This window comes from Heterodontus francisci, chromosome 6 (genome assembly GCF_036365525.1).
Source record: "Heterodontus francisci isolate sHetFra1 chromosome 6, sHetFra1.hap1, whole genome shotgun sequence".
Classification (NCBI taxonomy): Eukaryota; Metazoa; Chordata; class Chondrichthyes; order Heterodontiformes; family Heterodontidae; genus Heterodontus; species Heterodontus francisci.
Genome location: NC_090376.1, coordinates 117965633 through 117988174, shown reverse-complemented (window position 1 = coordinate 117988174; position 22542 = coordinate 117965633). Strand labels below are relative to the sequence as shown.

General features: G+C 44.7%; 1 protein-coding gene across 5 annotated transcripts in view; it reads left to right on the top strand.

Moving 5' to 3' along the window:
- arhgef7b (Rho guanine nucleotide exchange factor (GEF) 7b) overlaps positions 1 to 20168 on the top strand; it is a 123057-nt gene extending 102889 nt beyond the window's left edge. For all 5 annotated transcript variants that reach the window (XM_068034162.1, XM_068034163.1, XM_068034166.1 and 2 more), the window contains 3 exons: positions 13134 to 13233; positions 15010 to 15064; positions 16809 to 20168. In XM_068034162.1, coding sequence (XP_067890263.1) covers positions 13134 to 13233; positions 15010 to 15064; positions 16809 to 16931 — 278 coding nt within the window. In that variant the 3' untranslated portion in view covers positions 16932 to 20168. The remainder of the gene's footprint in view (positions 1 to 13133; positions 13234 to 15009; positions 15065 to 16808) is intronic.
- The last annotated feature ends 2374 nt before the right edge of the window (positions 20169 to 22542 follow it).

The window sequence follows — 22542 nt, the reverse complement described above, 5'->3', positions numbered from 1 at the left end:
CTGACTGCCATAGCGTTGGAACTTTGTACAACTTTAACGTTCTTTAATGCATCCATTAACGGCTTATCTGTTTTTTTCTGCACCAGTGGGCCGTTAGCAGATGTTGAGCCGCTGTGCACAGAATGAGGTGAATGTATGCCTTGGGATGATGTAATGATGGTAAGGGTCTTTAATGAAAGGCCACCAATGCTACATCAGGGAGAAGAGTGAATCTTCTGTAGGGACATTTTATGGTCTCTAAGGAGAAACATGTGTGAATGAGTGAGTCGCATGTCTCCCTGGCAAGCATGTCAATGCCTATTGATGGCTGATAAATGGGTGCATTTCCATTGGTCACCTGGTCTCAAAAGTATCTCCAACTCGGTCTCCTTGGAGGAAAAGGCAGCGCGCTCAATGCTGTGCTCAATTCTCCAATACTGCTCCCCTCTGGAATGCCAGGCTGCGCAGAGCACAGCATTCTGAAACTATGCTGGAGAGTGGGATTAGACTGGATGGCTCTTTGTCAGCCAGCACAGATGTGATGGACCAAATGGTCCCGTTCTGTGCTGTAAATTTCGATGATTCTATGATATTCGAGACCCTCGATGGGGTGTATTATAGGCCTCCCCCAGATCTCTCCAGGCATCTAAGCCTCATTTTCGGAGGGCCTGAGTCCTGTTGAATGGTCTCCCTTGTAGTCACATGGCAGCGGTCATAGGTGGCCTTTGGCTCTGTGTTCGGGTTCTGTGCAGATGTAAGCAGCCATGTCTTCAGTGCGTAACCCTTGGCACTCAGTATTCATCCATGATGGCGTTTGGGTTTCTGAAGAGCGGAGGCACCTGTGACTGTATCAGGTTTAGGAGTCGTGGCAGCTTCCAGGGCAATCATGCACATACCTGCAGGATTAATTTTCTGGTGGTCACTGTCTAATTGAACATTTAGCGAGTGGAACCCCTTCCTGTTCACGAAGGCCCCTGGCTGCCCTGCGACCACCTCCACCTGAAGGAATACAGCGACAGATCCAAATCCAATCACCCTATTGACCTGACTGCCCTGATTGGTGCTTTTCCTGATTTATTGCCCTGCCCTCCAGTACAAGGCCTCTGTCGCCTGTTTGCTGCAGCGATGAGCAGCTGACTGAGAGATCCCACAGATGTCTCCAGACAATCCCTGGAATGAGCCTGAGGCATAAAAGTTGAACATGATGGTCACCCTCACTGCCACAGACAATGGGTGACCACCACATCCCATTGTCCTCAATGGCTCCTCCAGCATTCTACACAGGTTCACCATCATCGGCCTAGAACAAAGAACAGTACAGCACAGGAACAGGCCATTCGGCCCTCCAAGCCTGCGCCAATCTTGATGCCTGCCGAAACTAAAACCTTCTGCACTTCCGGGGACCGTATCCCTCTATTCCCATCCTATTCATGTATTTGTCAAGATGCATCTTAAACGTCATTATCGTACCTGCTTCCACCACCTCCCCCGGCAGCAAGTTCCAGGCACTCACCACCCTCTGTGTAAAGAGCTTGCCTCGCACATCCCCTCTAAACTTTGCCCCTCTCACCTTAAACCTATGTCCCCTAATAACACACTCTTCCACCCTGGGAAAAAGCTTCTGACTATCCACTCTGTCCATGCCACTCATAACTTTGTAAACCTCTATCATGTCGCCCCTCCACCTCCATCGTTCCAGTGAAAACAATCCGAGTTTATCCAACCTCTCCTCATAGCTAATGCCCTCCAGACCAGGCAACATCCTGGTAAACCTCTTCTGTACCCTTTCCAAAGCCTCCACGTCCTTCTGGTCGTGTGGCGACCAGAATTGCACGCAATATTCCAAGCGTGGCCTAACTAAAGTTCTGTACAGCTGCGGCATGACTTACCAATTTTTATACTCTATGCCTCGACCGATGAAGGCAAGCATGCCGTATGCTTTCTTGACTACCTTATCCACCTGCGTTGCCACTTTGTGACCTGTGGACCTGTACGCCCAGATCTCTCTGACTGTCAATACTCCAGAGGGTTCTGCCATTTACTGTATACTTCCCACCTGCATTAGATCTTCCAAAATGCATTACCTCACATTTGTCCGGATTAAACTCCATCTGCCATTTCTCCGCCCAAGTCTCCAACCGACCTATATCCTGCTGTATCCTCTGACAATTCTCATCACTGTCCGCAACTCCACCAACCTTTGTGTCGTCAGCAAACTTACTAATCAGACCAGCTACATTTTCCTCCAAATCATTGATACAACAAAGAGCAAAGGTCCCAGCACTGATCCCTGTGGAACACCACTAGTCACATTCCTCCATTCAGAAAAGCACCCTTCCACTGCTACCCTCTGTCTTCTATGACAGAGCCAGTTCTGTATCCATCTTGCCAGCTCACCTCTGATCCCGTGTGACTTCACCTTTTGTGCCAATCTGCCATGAGGGACCTTGTCAAAGGCTTTACTCAAGTCCATGTGCCTAGACAGACACAGTCTTTGGAGACACTAGTGCTCCGACATCTTCTAGAAACCCTTGTCTCTAAATCCTTTCAGCTGGGTTGGGCGAACATTAGCCTGCTTTATTGGCCCTATGCACTCTCCTCATCTGCATCCCCTCACACCACATGAGGCTACTGCTCTCTCTCCCACTCTCCTCCTCACTGGGGGAGTCAAACTCAGAGTGTGGAGCACACACATAGATTTTGGAGCCTTCACAGTTCAATGCCTCTCACCCCCTAGTGCTGCCTGCTCGCTGCAGTGGACCTGGGAAGGACCCTTCCACTAACTACCCTCCAATGTGGCCACATACTCTGCAATCCCTCCATATGTACAAACCTTTGCTTATCTGAACCTCAGCCTCCCTGGTTGACGACGCAGCCGTGCTTAATGGCTGCCACTTCCAACCAACAGTCACAGAGCTCTCGCCTTCTTTGAGCAGACGAGCTGCTGACATGCCGTGGAATCTGTGCACCTCATGGAAGGAGGCCATTTGACCCATCGTGCCTGTGCTGGCTCTTTGAAAGAACTATCCAATTGGTCCCACTCTCTTTCCCCATAGCCCTACAATCATTTTGTTCCGTATGCGTCGTGCCCTATGGTTGGCTAATCTTGTCACTGTAGCTAGTAGTAAGAAGCAAACTACTTCATATCATTGACTGCTGGTCAGGTTATTCTTGACTATGTTAGTGCAATAGCTGCACAATTAAACAAACCATCCACAGCTCTCAAAATTTTGAGTTGATAAGAGTGTGATTAATTTATATTTTCAAAGTGTAAATCTGTCCTTTAATTAAATATATGCATTTGTGCTACTGGTGATTGAGTCTGTGAATTGACGCTGCCTGTTGTGCGCCAGTGTGAATTGACTGCTGTTTACGTTTTTCAATTGCACTGATCATGTATGGTTTTACATCCAAAGAGGTTCACTCCGCTTTACTCCAATCTGGAGTTAAGTCTCCAAATTCAAGTCGTATTTAAACTGTAGGGTTAATTTCAATAAATGTGCACTGACAGTTAAGTCGAAAAATCATGGGAGGAACCTGTCAATATCTTGATGTGTGCTTCCAGCCAGTAAGGCTGCTTGCTGGGAGTGTCCATTCATAACATCCATCCTTAGAACTGTAGCAGTGGTGCCAAGCAGAATCACTTCACATCAATGCTACACTTGTAAATATATCACAAGCTTTCATTTATAATTGTTCATTTAATGCTGTAAAATGTCCCAAGGCGCTTCACTAAAGTGTAGTCAGATAAATACTGACACCGAGCCAAAGGATGAGACATTTGGAGAGATAACCAAAAGCTTGGTCAAAGATATAGGTTTATAAGGAGCCTCTTCAAAGAGGAATGTGAGGTAGAGAGGTGTAGGGAAGGAATTCCAGAACTTAGTATCGAGGCAGATGAAGGCATAGGCGTCAATGGTGGAGTGATTAAAATTGTGGATGTGCAAGAGGCCAGAATTGGAGTAGCGCAGAGATCTGAGAGGGTTAGAGGAGGTTTCAGAGATAGGGAGAGATGAGGCCACAGAGGAATTGCGGCCAGTGCAGTTCAATGAGCACAGGGGGTGATGAGTGAACGGGACTTGGTGCAAGTTAGGATACGGACAGCAGAGTTTTGAATGAGTTCAACTTTATAGAGGATGGAAGATGGGAGGTCGGCCAGGAGAACAGATTTTATGCTTTTTTTGTTTTTGAAATCCCTTTTCTCTCCTCAGTGTAAATATTGAAGTGATTGGCTTTAAAACAGTTGTAACTGCAGCTCACGTGAATTTGCTTCTTGTCCAGTTTCTCACTGGAGTGGGTTAAATGTTAAAAATGTGGCATTTCTTTACCTTTCCAGTGACTTGAATGCCTTGGTATCCTGTAATCTTTACCATTGTTAAAAATTTGCTGCCGTTATTTTGAAAGCTATATAAACTGCTTTGCATCCTTTCTGTGTACCTAAAGGCTCTGATTCAAACAATTTTTAAAGAAAGAAGTTACATTTGAATGATGCATTACATTTCTATCACTTGGATAACTTTTATAGTGTGCTAAGAAATGGAGCAAGATTGAAATACCATTAACTTCAAGAACAGTGTTTATGAAAGAAAAAGGCAAATCATTAAACTCCTTATTTTATAAGGAGTGTCTGTTTATCATTAAATCAGAGGTTGGTGGTCCAGGTAATTTAATGAAAAATATTCCTGAAACACCAAAGCTTTGTGGTTGAATTTTGCCATTGATCTATTTGTTTAATGCACATAAATATATAACACTTTCTAAGAACTTATTTAAAGGCAGTCAAACAGAGTAACTTGCTATTCAACAACAGAATTAATAAACTTATTAGAAAGTAGTTTTTCAGTGCTTTCATTTATGCAGGGTGCTTGATAAAAGGTTGTGTATTTATTGGAATGATTGTCAATGATATTGTGCGATGTTTTTGTAAATTGGTATGAAGCAATTGTTCAGATCACTTTTCAGATTGAAAGTTACCCTTTTTCGAAGGATAGAATCTGTGCAATCAGCACTGACTCAGTGTTTATAGCCTCTGATCAGAATTTCAACAGTCACTGTGTGTGCACTTCTCTTTCAGTACAGTTGTTTTATTTCTGGATCGAGTGGAATCGCTAGTTTTTCCTGATGATTTTTGGCATGTTATTAACATTGTGGCACATGTAACAAAATTGAAAGCCTCCTCTGCGGGGAAGGGCTGACTCACCATCTTCATGTCTTCCTCGTGATTTATTGAAGTCATGTTTACGCCAGACCCGGTAAGGGCAGCAGATTCCCTTCCCTTCCCTGAAGAACTTTAGTGAACCAGTTGAGTTTTTATGATAATCTGACAGATTGCAGGGGAAATTTTCTGATGCCAGCCCAGAAATGACCAGATTTCTTGAATTCATTTCGTAACTAGCCCTGGTAGGACTGGAACTCACAATCACTGGGTTGCTGGCCCACTTCAAGAACCACTAGGTTCATGCATCCATTTTATAAATTAGCGCCCAGGCACACACAATTGCATGATGGGGGTCGGTATACAGCTGGAAAATGGTGCGTTGTGCGCTGACCTCTGCTTTATTTCCCAACATGCGCTCCCTTCAGACACAGTCCTGTGCCAGGAACCCTAACTCCTATTCTACCCCTGAAAAGTTTTCTGCAAGTTGGTATTACCAATCTGCTTTATCTGGTGGACGTAATGAAAACAGTAGTTAGAAAGGTGGTAAATTCAACACAAAATAATTTTCCAGAGACTGCATTAATGTGTAAAACTCAGATTCTGATATAATGCTGCTTACTTGTGACAGGAATGTCCAACATTTTTGAGTTTGGGGACTAAATGTGTAAGTTTCCGTTAATTCGCTTATATCTCAAGTTCCTGGCACTAACAGATGCTGGCTTTCTAAATTGATTCAATAAGAAATCCCTAATGCTCCTTGAAGGGTCCTGGAGAACATGCTGTTTGTCCCCTCTTCAGCAATATTCTCGGCAGTGATTGACTTTGGTAGACCATCACCAAAGGTTTGCAATTAGAGGGGCCTTTCACCTCTGGGACGAACACTCAATCGCCAGCCAGATAGCTGGATGTGAAGGCTCCTGTGTGGGTCCTACACTTGGCCAATCTCAGTTCAGCTCTTTGTAGGCGCAGATCATAGTGTAAAACTAGCCACAACAGATCGCAATGCAAATGACTCCTGATGCGCTGATTTAGGATTTATCTACAAGTGAGGCAACGGCACTAGAAACAGTCCTTTCCAAACCTCCAGACCCAAAAAATTCAAACTGGACAACCCAGGGAGAGGTGAAATGTTTGGTTAAATTGCTGTGGGTTGGCTGATCTTGGTGGGTTCCATTGGTTGCAGTTGCTCACAGTTGCATGTGGCCACAGTTTGTTTGTATACCCTGATTTATTAGGGTTTCATGTATTAGACTACTATTATTCTGTATTAATCATTCATTTGATGTAATTAAAAGTGATTGCTGCTGAATTATCCAATTTCTTTCAAATTGAAGAATTGAGCCTTGCTGTTGTGTATAAACAGTGTTGATCTAAGGTTACTGACTGGACTCAAGTTATACCGGCAGGATATAATGGGTAGGTTTCTGGTTAACTAGAGCTGAATATTTCCCAGTTATTATTATTAGCTGAAGGGTAAAATCAGTCAGTAAATTATTACGCTAGGTTAGGAAGACCCTTGGTAGCATGAGGTGAGATTGGATAACTTGCTGCACAAGGCAACTTTCTACCAAACACAACATGGTGTGTCCTGTTGTATATTCAGTAGCCTCTGTACTGTGCAATTCATGTCAGTGATGGGTGATTGTTGGTGAAAACCAGCTTTAAGGGTAAATGGCTTGAAATAAACAATTATGTATTTCTGAGTAGTGCATATGTACAGTCTTTGAATTGTTGCCTCCTTGTGATTTGCATATATCACACCCAAGTGTTAGTTTTATAAATAATTTCACTTCAGTTGTAAAATACAGTTTAAAATAAAATAATCCTTTATTAGAGCATTGGTTTCTTTGTACATTGAGTTTTGGCAATCTGAAATTTATTGATGTTATGCTCTGACAGACAGGCACTACTGATGTTAACATGTTGCAGAACAGAAACAGACCATTTGACCCATTATGTCTGTGCTGCGTTTTTTCTCCACAAACCACCATGTCTTTTAATAGGTTTCCAACCTTATCCTAATTTATTGCAGCTCTCGTAAACAGGGCACGCTCCTGGGAGAGAGGTCAATCTGGCCATGAGATGTGATTATTGTTCCCAGCTAGTGAGTAGCATGCCATATTGGGTTTACTGCACTAAACCTAGGCCCCATAGTGTTGCATCACTTGAAGTTCAAAATATTAAACAAAATGATATTGAAGGATAAACTAGCATATACATGAGTGATGTAATCCAGTTTTATATTTACAGTCCACCTGCTTCCAAACAATTCTTCAAGAGGAAAAAATGAAGAAAAGATCACAATCTAAGAGTGAAGCTAAATAATGCACAGATTCTTCTCCTTGAATTTCTCCCACTGTGGGAGAAGAAAGAATCCACAGTGTTTTTTGGAAACTTGGAACTTATGTTTGGTTCAGGAGTTTTACGTTTTCAAACAGGCTTTTCTGTCCCAGAGTTTCTGAGATTGCGTGGATTTTGAATATCAGGCCATTAAGATTGAAGTTGTACACAGAGTGAGCCAAACACACAGCATCATTTCAGCTTTTGCCTGTAATAACAGCACGATCAACACGGGCTCAGTAAGGAACAACTCTGTTGCGATTTCAAACTGCTCATGTACTGAGACTGGATTTAAAGGGCTAGCCACTCTAAATCATTCTGGACAGATATAGCTCATCATTGTCACAACATGCCATAACCCACTCAGTATCTCGGTAATTTGTACTGATCCCAGGTAGGTTTCAGATTAGATTATTAGGTACATCGTATGTTCTCACCTGATCTCCCCCACGTTTAGAAGGCAGTTGAATGAATACTTCATTAGACTGTGTAACTTAAGATTTAAACTGCAAGACACATTTGTTAAGAAGTGGCAATGTGAACAGAGGCAATGACAAACCTCATTCCCAATTGAGGCGCTGCCTAATCAGGAACCAGTGTAGGTCAGCGAGCACAAGGAGTGATGGGTGAACAGGACCTGGTGTGAGTCAGGACACAGGCAGAAAAGTTTTGAATGACCTTAGGTTTACAGAGTGTGTTGGAATAGTTAAGTCTAGAGGTAACAAAAGCATGGATGAGGGTTTCAGCAGCAGATGAGCTGAGACAGGAGTGGAATCGGGCGATAATACAGAGGTGGAAATAGGTGGTCTGAGTGGTGGTGCAAATATGTGGCCGGAAGCTCATCTTGAGGTTGAATATGACAACAAAAATGTAGAGTCTGGTTCAGCCTCACAGTTCAGAGAACTTGCCAGGAAAGTTGAAGGCCATGGAATAAACGGAACAGTAGCAGCATGGATACGAAGTTGGCTGAGTGACAGGAATTAGAGAGTAGTGGTCAACAGTTGTTTTTCAGACTGGAGGAATGTATTCAGTGGGGTTCCCCAGGAGTCGGCAGCATGCGGGAAAGCTTTTTTATGCAGCAAGTGGTTCGGATTTGGAATGCAGTGCCTGAGAGGGTGGTCGAGGCAGATTCAATTGAGGTTTTCAAAAGGGAATTGGATCAGCACCTGAAGAGAAAAAAATTCAGGGCTACAGAGAAATGGCGGGAAGTGGAACTAACTGAGTCGCTCTTGCAGAGAGCTGGCACGGAGTAGACAGGCTAAATGACCTCCTTCTGTGCTGTAACAATATTATTATATATAACTCTTTAACTACCCATCTACTGCACTGTGATTGCTGGATGTATGATCTTTTGGATCCACAGCACCAATTGACCACTTTGACAGCAGCTCCATTCCCTGCGACCTCTGCTACCTGGAGGGACAAGAATAGTAATATTGTAGGAGCCCAGTCAGCTCCAGGTTCCCTGCCAAGTCCCACAGCATTCCGACTTGGACATATATCACCGTCCCTTCTCCATTTCCTGATGAATATCCTGAGATTCCCAATCTAATGTCATCGTGAGAGGACTATGAGCGGTTCAAGGAGGAAGCCCACTGCTGATGGGCAACTAATGGGGCTGTGCTCGCGGCACCCACATCCCAAGAAGAAATAATGAAATATTGCTTCAACTTAAAGGAGTTGAAAACCTTTTGGAATTCTCTCGGGATGTAGCAAGGTAGAGGCCATGTGGAAGCTACTAGCCGTGAAGGGATAATATCCATGCAGGTGCAGCAGGCAATTAAGAAGGCTAATGGTATGTTAGCCTTTATCACAAGAGGATTTGAGTACAGGAGTAACGAAGTCTTCCTTCAATTGTGTAGAACCTTGGTTAGACTGCATCTGCAGTACTGTGTGCAGTTTTGGTCCCCTTACCTTTGGAAGGATATTATTGCCATAGAGGGAGTGCAACGAAGGTTCACCAGACTTGTTCCTGGGATGATGGGACTGTCCTATGAAGAGAGATTGGGGAAACTGGGCCTGTGTTCTCTAGAGTTTTGAAGAATGAGAGGTGATTTCATTGAAACCTACAAAATACTTAAAGGGATAGACAGGGTAGATGCAGGTAAGATGTTTCCCCTGGTTGGGGAGTCTAGAATCGGGACACAATTTCAGAATAAGGGAGAAGCCACTTAGGACAGAGATGAGAAGAAATTTCTTTACCCGGAGGGTTATGAATCTTTGGAATTCTCTACCCCAGACAGCTGTGGAAGCTCAGTCATTGAGTATGTTTAAAGCAGAGATTGACAGATTTCTAAATACCACTGACATAAAGGGATATCAGGGTAGTATGGGGAAAAGGCATTGAGGTGGATGATCAGCCATGATCGTATTGAATGGTGGGGCCCGCTCGATGGGCTGAATGGCCTACTCCTCCTATGTTCCTGTCCCTTGTAATTTCACCCATTTAAATTAATAGCCTGGAATTTGTGGTAGTAATAATGGCAAGGCTGTCCGAGCTTACTGTTATTACTGTGTAAAGCTGACAGCAACATCTGGCATCCGCACATGCACAGTTAATCGCAGAAATCTGGACGTTTCATCAGTGAAACCCTGCTCCTCCACAGGGTGCCCTGTTGCAGTCTTTGCAGATGGAATGATTATAAATCACTGATTTGTCCAACTATTTACACACTTCTCACTGAGAGGAGCAATGAAAATGTTAAGCCTTGTTCATTGAGGAGTGACTGAGTTTTTAATGGTGTAGTAAGTGATAATTATTGATGAACAATCTCTCTGTCCTTTAAAAACAAATTTTACAAGTGTGGACTCTCATTCCCTCAGCAGAACATTAAAAAATTGCAGATTTTTAATATTTTTTGAATAATATTTTGTTCTGATACTTACATTTCTTTCTTAACCCCCTGTGTATGTCCCAAACTTTATTTCACTTCCTGTACAGTCATTTAAAAGTCATTTATATTTCCTACTTTTTACTTCCTGTTTTGCTGTCTGAGAATGCTTCAGTCTGATTGGTTGATCAGTCTGCCTACCCTGCTGTTGGATACCACTGATCTCCTGTAGAAAGCGCCAAATTCAAACTGACGTCAGGATAGAGGACGTCTGCTCTCAAGATCCCGCTGAAATTTTGTGGGCAGCATTTCTCGAGTCAGCAGCAAGTATTGTTCCTTCACCACTGAGTGCAAAACCAGGACAATAACCTTCATCATGATATATGTAGCCTAGCATCAGTTAAAAAATCACAACAGCTCTGGGTTTGGTTGATGGTTGCTTAGACAGTGAAGTATACAGAAGGGAGAGGCACGGAGAGGAAGCCTAGTGACATCAATTGCCCCCAGTTTCATTTCTGCCTCTCTTGATTCTCACTAAATTCAGGTAAAGGTGGGTTTATGGGAGTTGCACATATCTCCTTTCTGATCTGATTTGATTTTAATCTTGTGTTAACCCATCTTCCTTTGTGCCATTTTTTTTATGGGGTTCATATTCCCACCCCCTCCTCCCCCATTTCATACAGAGCACAGTGGGTTTCGCATTGGGAATTCCCCTGTGTTTTTCTTTTTTGGAAGAGGAGATGGGACATGGGAAGCAACACCAGAAGCAACACTTGGCTCTCTGCCTACTGGTAACCTCAACAGACTGTGCCGGTGTCAGTTTAAGCGGGTGTGTGTGCGTGTTCTTAGGGCCAGGAATGCAAGTGAGAGGGCAGCTCCTGGACAACAAGGCTGTCCTCTGCAGTCATGGTTGATGAGCTGAGCACTCAACCAATGAGTGCCATTTAGCCAGCTATAAAAACATCATTGGCCTATTGAAGATGTATTTCAGATGGTTGGATCAGTCTGTAGTCTTATCAGTAACGTCATGCTGTGGTCTTGAGGTTTATGGCTGTGTGTTGCCTGCTGCATAACTTTGCCTTACGAGGAGGTGATATCAGGGAAGCCGTGGAGGAAGATGGGGAGCCAAGGGCTTCCTGTTGCTGCAAGAGACATTTATGCAAGCATTCAACAGCAGCCATTCTCTTCAGTCCTTCACCTTTCACTCCACATAATCATCAGCTACCCCTGCTCCTTGCACAAAGCTGAGACGTTAAATCAAGGGCCCTGTCTGTCCTTTCAGGTGGATGTAAATGATCCCATGGCTCTATCCAAAGATAGGGACGTTCTCGCTGGTGTTCTGGCCAAAGTTTATCCCTCAATCAACAATACAAAACAGATTATCTGGTCATTATCACATTGCTGTTTGTGGGATCTTGCTATGTGCAAATTGGCTGCGGTGTGTTTCCTACATTACAACAGTGGCTACTCTTCAAGTGTATTATATCAGCTGTAAAGCACTTTGGGATGTCCTGAAGTTGTGAAAGATGCTATATACATGTAATTTCTTAGTATGGTTAAGGTTCCTGATAAACATAGTCAGATGGTAGAAAAAAACTAAAAAATTGCAAGAAATCTAAAAATGGCAAAAATATTAACATAAAATTGCTAAACAAATATTGGGTAAAACTTTAATCTAAACCTGGGAGCTTTTCAGACTCTACCACTCGTGAGTCGTTCTCCAACCCGGTCCCACTGATCCAGAAATCCTTCTCGGCTTCATTCCAATGTATTCAAATGATCTGGGGCTCATTTTGGGCAATTTCACAATGTTGGCTAATATAATCACACTGGTAATGAATGTGGGGCCAAGATGGCTCAAGGACTCCAATCTGGACATTCCAGACCCCAGTCACCTGTCCTTCTCCTGTGTGTCCAGGATGGGGAAAGCTGCCCTCTTTACTTTTAGTCTTCAACGAGGAGCAGGGTGATTCAAGGAGATTGAGAGATATGAGTTGTGACAATATCAGGGTAGATTTTCTGAATTAATGAAGGAAACTTGTGGCGGTCACACAGACTGAACCCTCCTCTTGCATCTGGTTTCCCAGCAATTGGTAAAATTTATCCCATCGGTTTCTTCGGGGGGAAAACACTGCTCAATTTAAGGAAGAAAATTGTTCACTAAGAGCAGAGTAAAATTTCCCTTCAGCACACCTGGCAGAAGGATCAGCACACTTGATCAAACTTCCCCACAGCTGCTTTGGGTTATTATAGTCAACAGGATAATGATATGGGGACAGTGTGCACAAAGGGAGGTGGTGGAAGCAGATACGATAGTGACGTTTAAGAGACATCTTGACAAATACATGAATAGGAAGGGAATAGAGGGATATGGGCCCCGGAAGTGCAGAAGGTGTTAGTTTAGGCAGGCATCAAGATCGGCGGAGGCTTGGAGGGCCGAATGGCCTGTTCCTGTGCTGTACTGTTCTTTGTTCTTTGTAACACAGACACAACCACACGCACATTGACATATGTAAAAATACATGGACCAACTCAGACAAACATGAGGATCGACACACAAACACATGTGGACTGACACACACACAAATGCATACATGTAAACATATGCATAACCACACACGGAGCAACACACACATACATTAAAGGAACATACTCAAACATACTCTGACTAATGTGCACACGGACCCATACACAGAGTGACACCCATGGCATGGTAGTAATTATATCGAAGGGCTGCCCTTATATTGCCTTATATTCTGTGTAGCAGCCTTGTTCAGTGGTGACCTGGGACAGTGATTTCAACCTCTAAACTTTGTGTGTTGCAGCGTCTCGTAAAGAATCTGCTCCTCAGGTTTTACTACCAGAAGAAGAAAAAATAATTGTCGAAGAAACCAACAGCAATGGACAAATGATCATCGAAGAAAAGTAAGAGAAATCTGCGAGTGATTCTGTGTCCTGTATGTTGCAATGCACGACCTAACCATTTGTGCGAATTATTTAATCCAAGTCAAGAAGCAATGGGTAAACTCCTTTAGCCGGTTGCAGAGCAGCAGTCCCCCAGGCCATCTTGTGGGATGTGTTCCTATGGGGAGAGAGCAGGGTCTCCAAGCTGGGCATTGAGATGCCCCATGAGTGGGTTCAGCCACTGAAACGTGCGTTTCAAATACCTGCCATCACAACAGAGATGCCTCAAATCTGGACAAATATCCAAAGGGCCCAAATGTACAGGAAATGGGTGGGCTTTCAGCAGAGTTTTGCTGGAAGATTTTCTATAACTGGGTTGGTGAAATCCAGTAGATTGTGACGTAGTTGGACAGCAGTTCCTCAGCTTTTTGCTTTAAGGGTGCGTGGCTGCATATGGTGGAGTTTCTGTGACTATCAGAGCTTGGAGCTTAGCTACAGACAACATGTAGGGTACAGAATCCGCGCTGCCCCCATCTCTCCGGCGCTGCCCCCATCTCTCCGGCGCTGCCCCCATCTCTCCGGCGCTGCCCCCATCTCTCCGGCGCTGCCCCCATCTCTCCGGCGCTGCCCCCATCTCTCCGGCGCTGCCCCCATCTCTCCGGCGCTGCCCCCATCTCTCCGGCGCTGCCCCCATCTCTCCGGCGCTGCCCCCATCTCTCCGGCGCTGCCCCCATCTCTCCGGCGCTGCCCCCATCTCTCCGGCGCTGCCCCCATCTCTCCGGCGCTGCCCCCATCTCTCCGGCGCTGCCCCCATCTCTCCGGCGCTGCCCCCATCTCTCCGGCGCTGCCCCCATCTCTCCGGCGCTGCCCCCATCTCTCCGGCGCTGCCCCCATCTCTCCGGCGCTGGCCCCATCTCTCCGGCGCTGTTATTCACTGACACTGTCAGTGAGACCTGGAACAGTATAATCTCGACCCTTGAAATTTTAAATGACTTTTCCTGGTAATGTCCAGATATCTCATTAATAGTAACACATATAGGTGTGCTGAATTAAAAAGCAAATTATTGTAGATGCTGAAAATCTGAAATAAAGGCAGAAAATGCTGGAAACCTCAGCAGATTTGGAAGCATCTGTGGAGAAAGAGCTGAAATGTTAATTCTGTGTCTCCACAGACACAGCCAGACCTGCTGAGGGTTTTCAGAATTTTTGGAGTTTATTGCACTAATTTAGGAAATATTCAGTGAACTGGAAGAAGTTAGACATGTAACATGTGAGCAACTACAGGGGAAGGGGAGGAAAGAATAAAAGGGAAGGGTGATAGGATGGAGGGCAGGAGAGATTAAATGACAAAGAGATGATGGGGCTAGGCAAAAGGAGATGGTAATGGGACAAGTAAAGAAACACAAGATGTGACAAGAGGAAGCATAAATGGAAAAGCAAAATCATTACCAACAGCTGCTGTCTGAAAAAATAGGAGCAGAGATTATGATCTGAAATTGTTGAACTTAATGTTGAGTCTGTCGGCTGTAAAGTGCCCAATTGAAAGATGAGGAGCTGTTCCTCGCACTGAGTTTCAGTGGAACAGTGTAAGAGGCCGAGGTCGGAGTGGGACTGGGGCAGAGAATTAAAATAACGAGACCGGAAGATCGGGATCATGCTTGTGGACTGAACAGAGACGTTCTGCAAAGTGATCACCCAAATCTGCTTTTATTTTATTTAATTAATAATTACCTGGACAAACAAAAAAAATTCAATTTTTATCTGTTCAGAGGTCTCTTTGTTTTCCCCTTCAAACAGGAGCCTTGTGGACACCGTTTATGCATTGAAGGACGAGGTGCTTGAACTAAAGCAGGTAAATACATCACATGCACAGGAGCACAATAATATGGTGCTAATGTTACTGCATGAATAATCCAGAGGCCCAGACTAATGTTCCAGTGACACGGGTTCAAATCCCACCACAGCAGCTGGAGGAATTTAAATTCAGTTAATTAACAAATCTGGAATAAAAGGTTAAATGAGCACATAATTCATACAGACAGTCCCAGGGCAGTACTGAACTGTCGGAGGGTCAGTACTGAGGGGGTGCTGCACTGAGGGAGTGCTGCACTGTTGAAGGGTCAGTACTGAGGGAGTGCTGTACTGTCAGAGGGTCAGTACTGAGGGAGTGCCACACAGTCGGGGGGTCAGTACTGAGGGAGTGCCGCACTGTCGGAGGGTCAGTACTGAGGGAGTGCTGCACTGTCGGAGGGTCAGTACTGAGGGAGTGCTGCACTGTCGGAGGGTCAGTACTGAGGGAGTGCTGCACTGTCGGAGGGTCAGTACTGAGCGAGTGCTGCACTGTCGGAGGGTCAGTACTGAGCGAGTGCTGCACTGTCGGAGGGTCAGTACTGAGCGAGTGCTGCACTGTCGGAGGGTCAGTACTGAGCGAGTGCTGCACTGTCGGAGGGTCAGTACTTGGGGAATGCCGCGCTGTCGGAGGGTCAGTACTGTGGGAGCGCCGCATTGTCGGAGGGTCAGTACTGAGGGAGTGCTGCACTGTCGGAGGGTCAGTACTGAGGGAGTGCTGCACTGTCGGAGGGTCAGTACTGTGGGAGCGCCGCACTGTCGGAGGGTCAGTACTGAGGGAGCGCCGCACTGTCGGAGGGTCAGTACTGAGGGAGCGCCGCACTGTCGGAGGGTCAGTACTGAGGGAGTGCTGCAGTGTCGGAGGGTCAGTACTGTGGGAGTGCTGCATTGTCGGAGGGTCAGTACTGAGGGAGTGCTGCACTGTCGGAGGGTCAGTACTGAGGGAGTGCTGCACTGTCGGAGGGTCAGTACTGTGGGAGCACCGCACTGTCGGAGGGTCAGTACTGAGGGAGCGCCGCACTGTCGGAGGGTCAGTACTGAGGGAGCTCCACACTGTCGGAGGGTCAATACTGAGGGAGTGCCGCACTGTCGGAGGGTCAGTACTGTGGGAGTGCTGCACTGTCGGAGGGTCAGTACTGAGGTAGCGCTGGCCTGTCGGAGGGGAAATACTGAGGGAGTGCCGCAGTGTTGAGGGTCAGTACTGAGGGAGTGCTGCACTGTCGATGCTGCTGCCTTTCAAATGAAATGTTAAACCAAAGCGCCTGTCTGCTCTCTCAGGTGGTTGTAATGTTTCCCATGACACTATTTCAATGAAGAGCAGGGGAGTTCTCTCTGGTGTCCTGTACAATATTTATCTGTCAACCAACATCACTATCTGGTCGTTATCACACTGTTGTTTGTGGGATCTTGCTATGCGGAAATTGGCTGTGCCGTGTTTCCTGCATTACAGCAGTGACTAGACTTCAAAAAATACTTCATTGGCTGTAAAGCACATTGGGGACCTCCTGGGATTGTGAGTTTGAGCAATTCTGTGTGGCCCAGGCTAAAAATAACTGTTATCAAATAGGGCACTTGGAAATTACTGAGTGGAAACTCTGGTGAAATGGACCCCTGCCCGCCTCCCCGGACCCCTGTCCACCTCCCCGGACCATGACAGCAGGTTCTGTGCCGCACAATCTGAATGTGTGTGTGTCCTGCTAACACTGAAACCCATCCATTCATCTCTCATTCTGAATTATGTATTCCAGGAAAATAAGAAGATGAGGCGCTCCCTAGAGGAGGAGCACAGAGCTCGCAAGGAGTTAGAGAAGCTCGTTAGAAAACTTCTAAAGAATATGAATGACTTCTCTTGGGATGAAACCAATTTATAGTGAATTTGTATCATGTGCTACAGCAGACGGAGCATAAACATGGTACCCTGGGATTAACCACTGATGACAATTAGTGAACAAGCACTTAACATGTTCCTCTGCCATTGGCTTGTCCACTATTTTAACAAATACTTTCACTGGTATATTTTAAATAGGTCGAGCATCCAATAAAATAGCAGATTGAGGATCACCATGCACAAGTGTTAAGCCTGTGAGTGTTACTAGCAGTAACCTCTAGCCTGTGCTATTGCATAGTGTAGCTTTAGTGCTCCCAGAGAATGGGCATGGAATCCAGCCCAACTGATTCGCTCCCTGCCTGACTTTTCCATCCAAGAATGAATATTGGATGTGCCGTTTTCTGCAGTGGAATTGCCCATCAGATGGAACCCAGCATCGGGAATGTGATACTTCCTGCAGTAACTGCATCCGCAATTGCAACTAATAGCAAACTTATTATCAGGGAGTTTGATGCAACTTTCAATTAATATCAGTGATTCAAGGTCAGATCCTGAATGGGAGCAGAGCAACATTGGAATGGAACTCTTGGGGATTGTATTTCAGATCTGAAATCATAGAATGGAATGTGGGTGATTTCAGTGGCGGGTTCTGTTTTTACATTTCAGTCTTTTAAATTAACTCAGTTTGGTAAATGTGCAGCATTTGGTTGGAAATTCCTTCTTCCTGACACTCAATGAAAGTATCTGTAAACCTGAGTGTCGGCAGTGATATATTATGCATGTAGTGTTCTGTGCTGCTTTCTTGTATTGATGTGGGAGGGTTGCATTCTCACCTTTTTGTTACAGATACAATCTCAGAGCAGCATAACTCCGAATCTGTAACTTAAACAAGCTGGTGAATCACCATGGCAATGCTTTGACAGTCTCTGCTCTCAAGAGAAGGTTCCCTGGATGGAACCTGGATCAGAGAATGAGGCACAGAGAACACTCCCAACTTTAATTATTCAGCATGTGGGGCACCATGACTCAGGCAGACTGACCTGATATAACCCCTGTCCAGCAAAGCTTCACACTGGGAGCTTTACTGTATACAAACAACCCTTTATAAGACTGTATTAAAGGCTGATGGGGCAATTCAAATATAAGTTCCCCTCCAAGCCACCATTCTGACTTGGAACTATATCGCCGTTCCTTCATTGTCGCTGGGTCAAAATCTTGGAATTCCCTCCCAAACAGCACTGTGGGTGTACCTACCCCACATGGACTGCAGCAGTTCAAGAAGGCAGCTCACCACCACCTTCTCTAGGGCAATTAGGGATGGGCAATAAATGCTGGCCTAGCCAGCGATTCCTACATTCCCTGAACGAATAGAAAAAAAGTGTCTGAGAGTCAGTCAGTTTTGAACTTCTACTTCTGGCTCGGACAATATTTAAATGTTTATTCTTTGCTACACAGCATTTTCCTGATGATTAAAGTTCCTGACATAATGAGAAGGGTGGATGCTGTCATTGTATAGTTCAGCAATCCTCACCCATTGCAGAGCCAGTAACTCATGGGACTGGGTGAAGACTTCTGCCCACACGCACAGTGCTGGCTACAGAATCACGATTAAGGTGTTACATTTAAAAATTTGCTTCTTTAATTTACTGTTACTTTGGGGCAAGAAAATAAGTTTGTGTGTGAAATATTCCCATTTTCTGCCGACTAGAAGTTTTCTCCTTCAGCTTGGACAGGTAAAGAGCAGGAGAGAGATTTCTCCCGACAGATGAGGTTCTGTACTCAGGGTATGGTTTATCAAAATGTACCCATCTACCTTTCAATTTGTACATAAATATTTTCAGTAATTAAACTGACAGATACCAAAGTTAACTCTGACAGGTGCAGTTAGTTCTGCAATATTCCTTTTAGTAGCCAGAACTTTAGCTATTGTTGTAAGCTTCACTGGGTAATAATCTACACTAAAGCATCAGGCAAAACTGGAAAAAAAAAAGTTTATTTTAAATTTTTGTTCAGGTTGTTTGTCAGAGTTTTGGCTGCTTCAAAACTCCAGCAAGTTAGTTCAGCATCTGTCACAAGGCACCATTATACATCACACTCTCTCTCTCACGCAGTCAATATACATCCAAGTATAATGGCCAATAATATGAGGTCATGCTCCTCGCACGGGTACATTCTTGTGGTTTGTGGCTCATTCATTCTAATTCAGCATTAAAGTATGGAAAACCAGGATGGGCTTCCGTGCTCCCAGTCTGGAGTGTGGTCTCGTACAGCCTGTTTGGGCAGGCATTTGAGACACACCCCTGGTCTGGAATATTCTTTGCTATGGATAAATTGGTTCTCAAATCCATCGGAGATTGTCAGCTTTGACAGAAATAAATAGTGCTGAAGAGCAGGAATAAGCTACGGTCAGAATCGCAAAAGTGCTGGATGTCTAGTGTGGGCTCCCAGGGTTGCAATGCAACAGCTGGGACTCTGAGTTTTCTGTCTCATTGTACAGTGATCACTGCTTCTAAAACTGGGGTGGGGGGGAGTTGTGAAATTAGTTGCCCATTCTGGGACCTCCGTATCCCTGAACCACCGATATCCAAATAATAGCATTGGTTTGTATCTGTCTTCTCTATTGCCTCTAAATAAATAATAGAGTCTATTAACTCGGGAGTGTGATCTGGTAATACTTCAGAAAAGGGTTAGAGGGCTAACAGCTCATGCTATCTCTGCCTAGGACATTGATTTTGTTTAAAACTTTAACCACCATTACTGATCCATTCCTATTTAATAGTCGGATTTAAAGGGATATTGTGGGCTGTGAAATTTCCTGGGGCTGGTTGAATGAAACTCTACATTCCTGCTGTTAATGGTGACGGGGCATTGGATCTTTTTTGAATAGCGGTTTTGATTAATTGTGAAGTTCCTTTTTGAATATTTTTTACCAGCTTGGTAAACTATAATCAGGCTGGCAGTCCTGGTTCTTCACTCATGTCTTCCTCTGGTCACCGAGCTGTGAATAAAAGGACTCTGAAATGCATTCAGTGATCATTGAGTGGGTTCTATAATGGGCCGATGATCTGAAATGTCTGTTTTAACCCTGAGCGGGTAAATAGAAAATTCCCGCAATGCTTTTCAACATTTCTCCATCTGTGAGAGGTGTAACATGAGGATTAAACTTGGTTGCATATTTCCTGATGAAATACAATTTCTGTTGTTGATTGATATTCGTGATTTAGGATTTCCTGTGTAAATAGATGGAATAAAATTATAAACTGAAAGCAGAATTTCCTTATCCTGACTGAACTGTGTCTGTTTACGTCCAATATACTTTCACTAAAGTGCAGTCTATAAATAGAACATGTGTGCCAGATGCACATCACAAACTCACTGTTTATATACAGTGGTACCTGTTCATTGTGGGGCGACATTGCTGATCTTGCCAGGGCAGGCCTAATTCATGGCATTCCTGGTTTTCCAACCACTGTCTTGGATTCCACATGTGTTTCGCTGATTCACATTCCTAAGGGAATCTCTGACTTATCCATTGGTTAGACATCTCGGCCTTTGACCAGTGGATGATGCCACTGCTTTCACTGACACAAGGTGACAGTGCAGTTTGTTGTTGGCATGATATTCACTCTTCTGTCTGCATCTAGTGAGCCTGTCAGCTAGACCAGTGACTCATCTCCAAGATCACAGATAGTTCAGAGGTGGAATCATACAGACAGCCAACTGAAATTCTTCACCAGAAAGATTTGCCAAAATTTGTGTCACTAGTATACAGTTCACAGCCCCTGCCCAGGTAAGGCAGGTTAATGGTTATGCAATCCAGAGGTTAAGACTTCAAAATCACCCCTGACATGTTGAGGTGTGCAGTCTTTGATTTCTGATCACCACACTTCAGGAAAGATGTGAGGGTCCTTGAGAGGGTGCAGAGGAGATTTACCAGAATGGTTCCAGGGATGGAAGATTTGAGCGAGAAGGTTAAGTTGGAAAAGCTGGGTTTGTTTTCCTTGGAACAAAGGAGATTGAGAGGGGGTTTGATAGAAGTGTACAAGATTATGACAGGTTTAGATATGTTAGACAAGGAAAAACTTCCCATTAACTAATGGTACAAGGACTAGGGGACACAGATTGAAGGTTTTGGGCAAGAGATGCAGGGGGAATGTGTGGAAGCAGAAGGTGGTAATGACCTAGAACTCGCTGCCCACGAGGATGGTGGAAGCGGAGACGATCAATGACTTCAAGAGGAAGTTGGATGGACACCTGAGCGAAATAGACCTGCAGGGCTATGGGGATCGAGCAGGAGAGTGGGACTGACTGCATAGCTCCATGGAGAGCCGGCATGGACTCGATGGGCCGATTGGCCTCTTTCTGTGCTGTAAAAGACTCAATGACTCTTCCATGGTATATTAGGGGTAAAAAGGGTTTAGCAACTGCCTGGGAACACCACCACCTGCAAGTTCCCCTCCAAGCTACACACCATCCTGACTTGGAACTGTATCGCCATTCCTTCACTGTCGCTGGGTCAAAAACATGAAACTCCCTTCCTAAGAGCACTGTGGGTATACCTACCCCACATGGACTGCAGCGGTTCAAGAAGGCAGCTCACCACCACTTTCTCAAGGGCAATTGGGGATGGGCAATAAATGCTGGCCTAGGCAGCGATGCCCACATCCCATGAACGAATTAAAAAAAATCTTCCCACACAGAAATAATGTCTGAGGTCAATTTGAGGCATTGTTCCAATAATGGCTCAGTTTGCTGGACATTGTGCATGAGGGAAGAGTCAAGCCATGCAATTCAAATACAAACATGTAGTGTGATTTGTTCAGCTGTTTGTCGAAGAAGGTGCTCCTGAAATCTGAATGCCCCCGGTATCCTCATGGAGATATGTATTCCAAGACTACCCTACAAGTAATTCTGAAACCCAGCCCATCAATGTGTCTTCTGAAATTCTTCCCATCTATTTGATGAATGGTTGAACCCGCTGATGGATTCATTCTTAGAGGTGCTTTATGTTTGGGTGTTTATTGATCCTGTTAACAATACTTGGCCAGTACAAATGGTCTTTGGCTAAACAAATTTCTACAAGTCTCGCTACAAAACTGAGGTTCTATAATCTACAGGTGCTGGCAGTAAATGGTTTCTCACCACATTTCACTCTCAACTTCATCCTCCTGTCTGGAACTAAATAGCTGTTGTTGGGTTAAAAATGTAAAGTGCTGGAAACACTCAGCAGGTCTGGGAGTGTCTGTGGAGAGAGAAACAGGAATTTCTGCCTGTACTGGTTGTTATTGGGTTTTACTTATAATCAGTTAACTTGCCGACGGCAGCCTTTAACTGAAAATTGATTGACAGACTGTATTGCACAACACCCCAGCTTTGGAACAATGTCATTGCTAAATTTAGCCATTGTGAAATGGTATATGACTGATTCTGGGACACAGTGGGAGGTACTTTGTGCTGATGTGTGCACACTGTTTATAAGCTGCTTTGTCTGTGACACTCTCGGGTCGTCTATCTGGGAGAAAGTGGTGAGTGGTTGTTCAATTAATTGGAAATCTGACTAAGACCTGAAGCTGCAACACCAGAGGACCTTATGCCAAGGTTGTATTTAAGGTTCTCTTATTGAAATGACAAGGCAAGTTGAATGATTTGTTCAC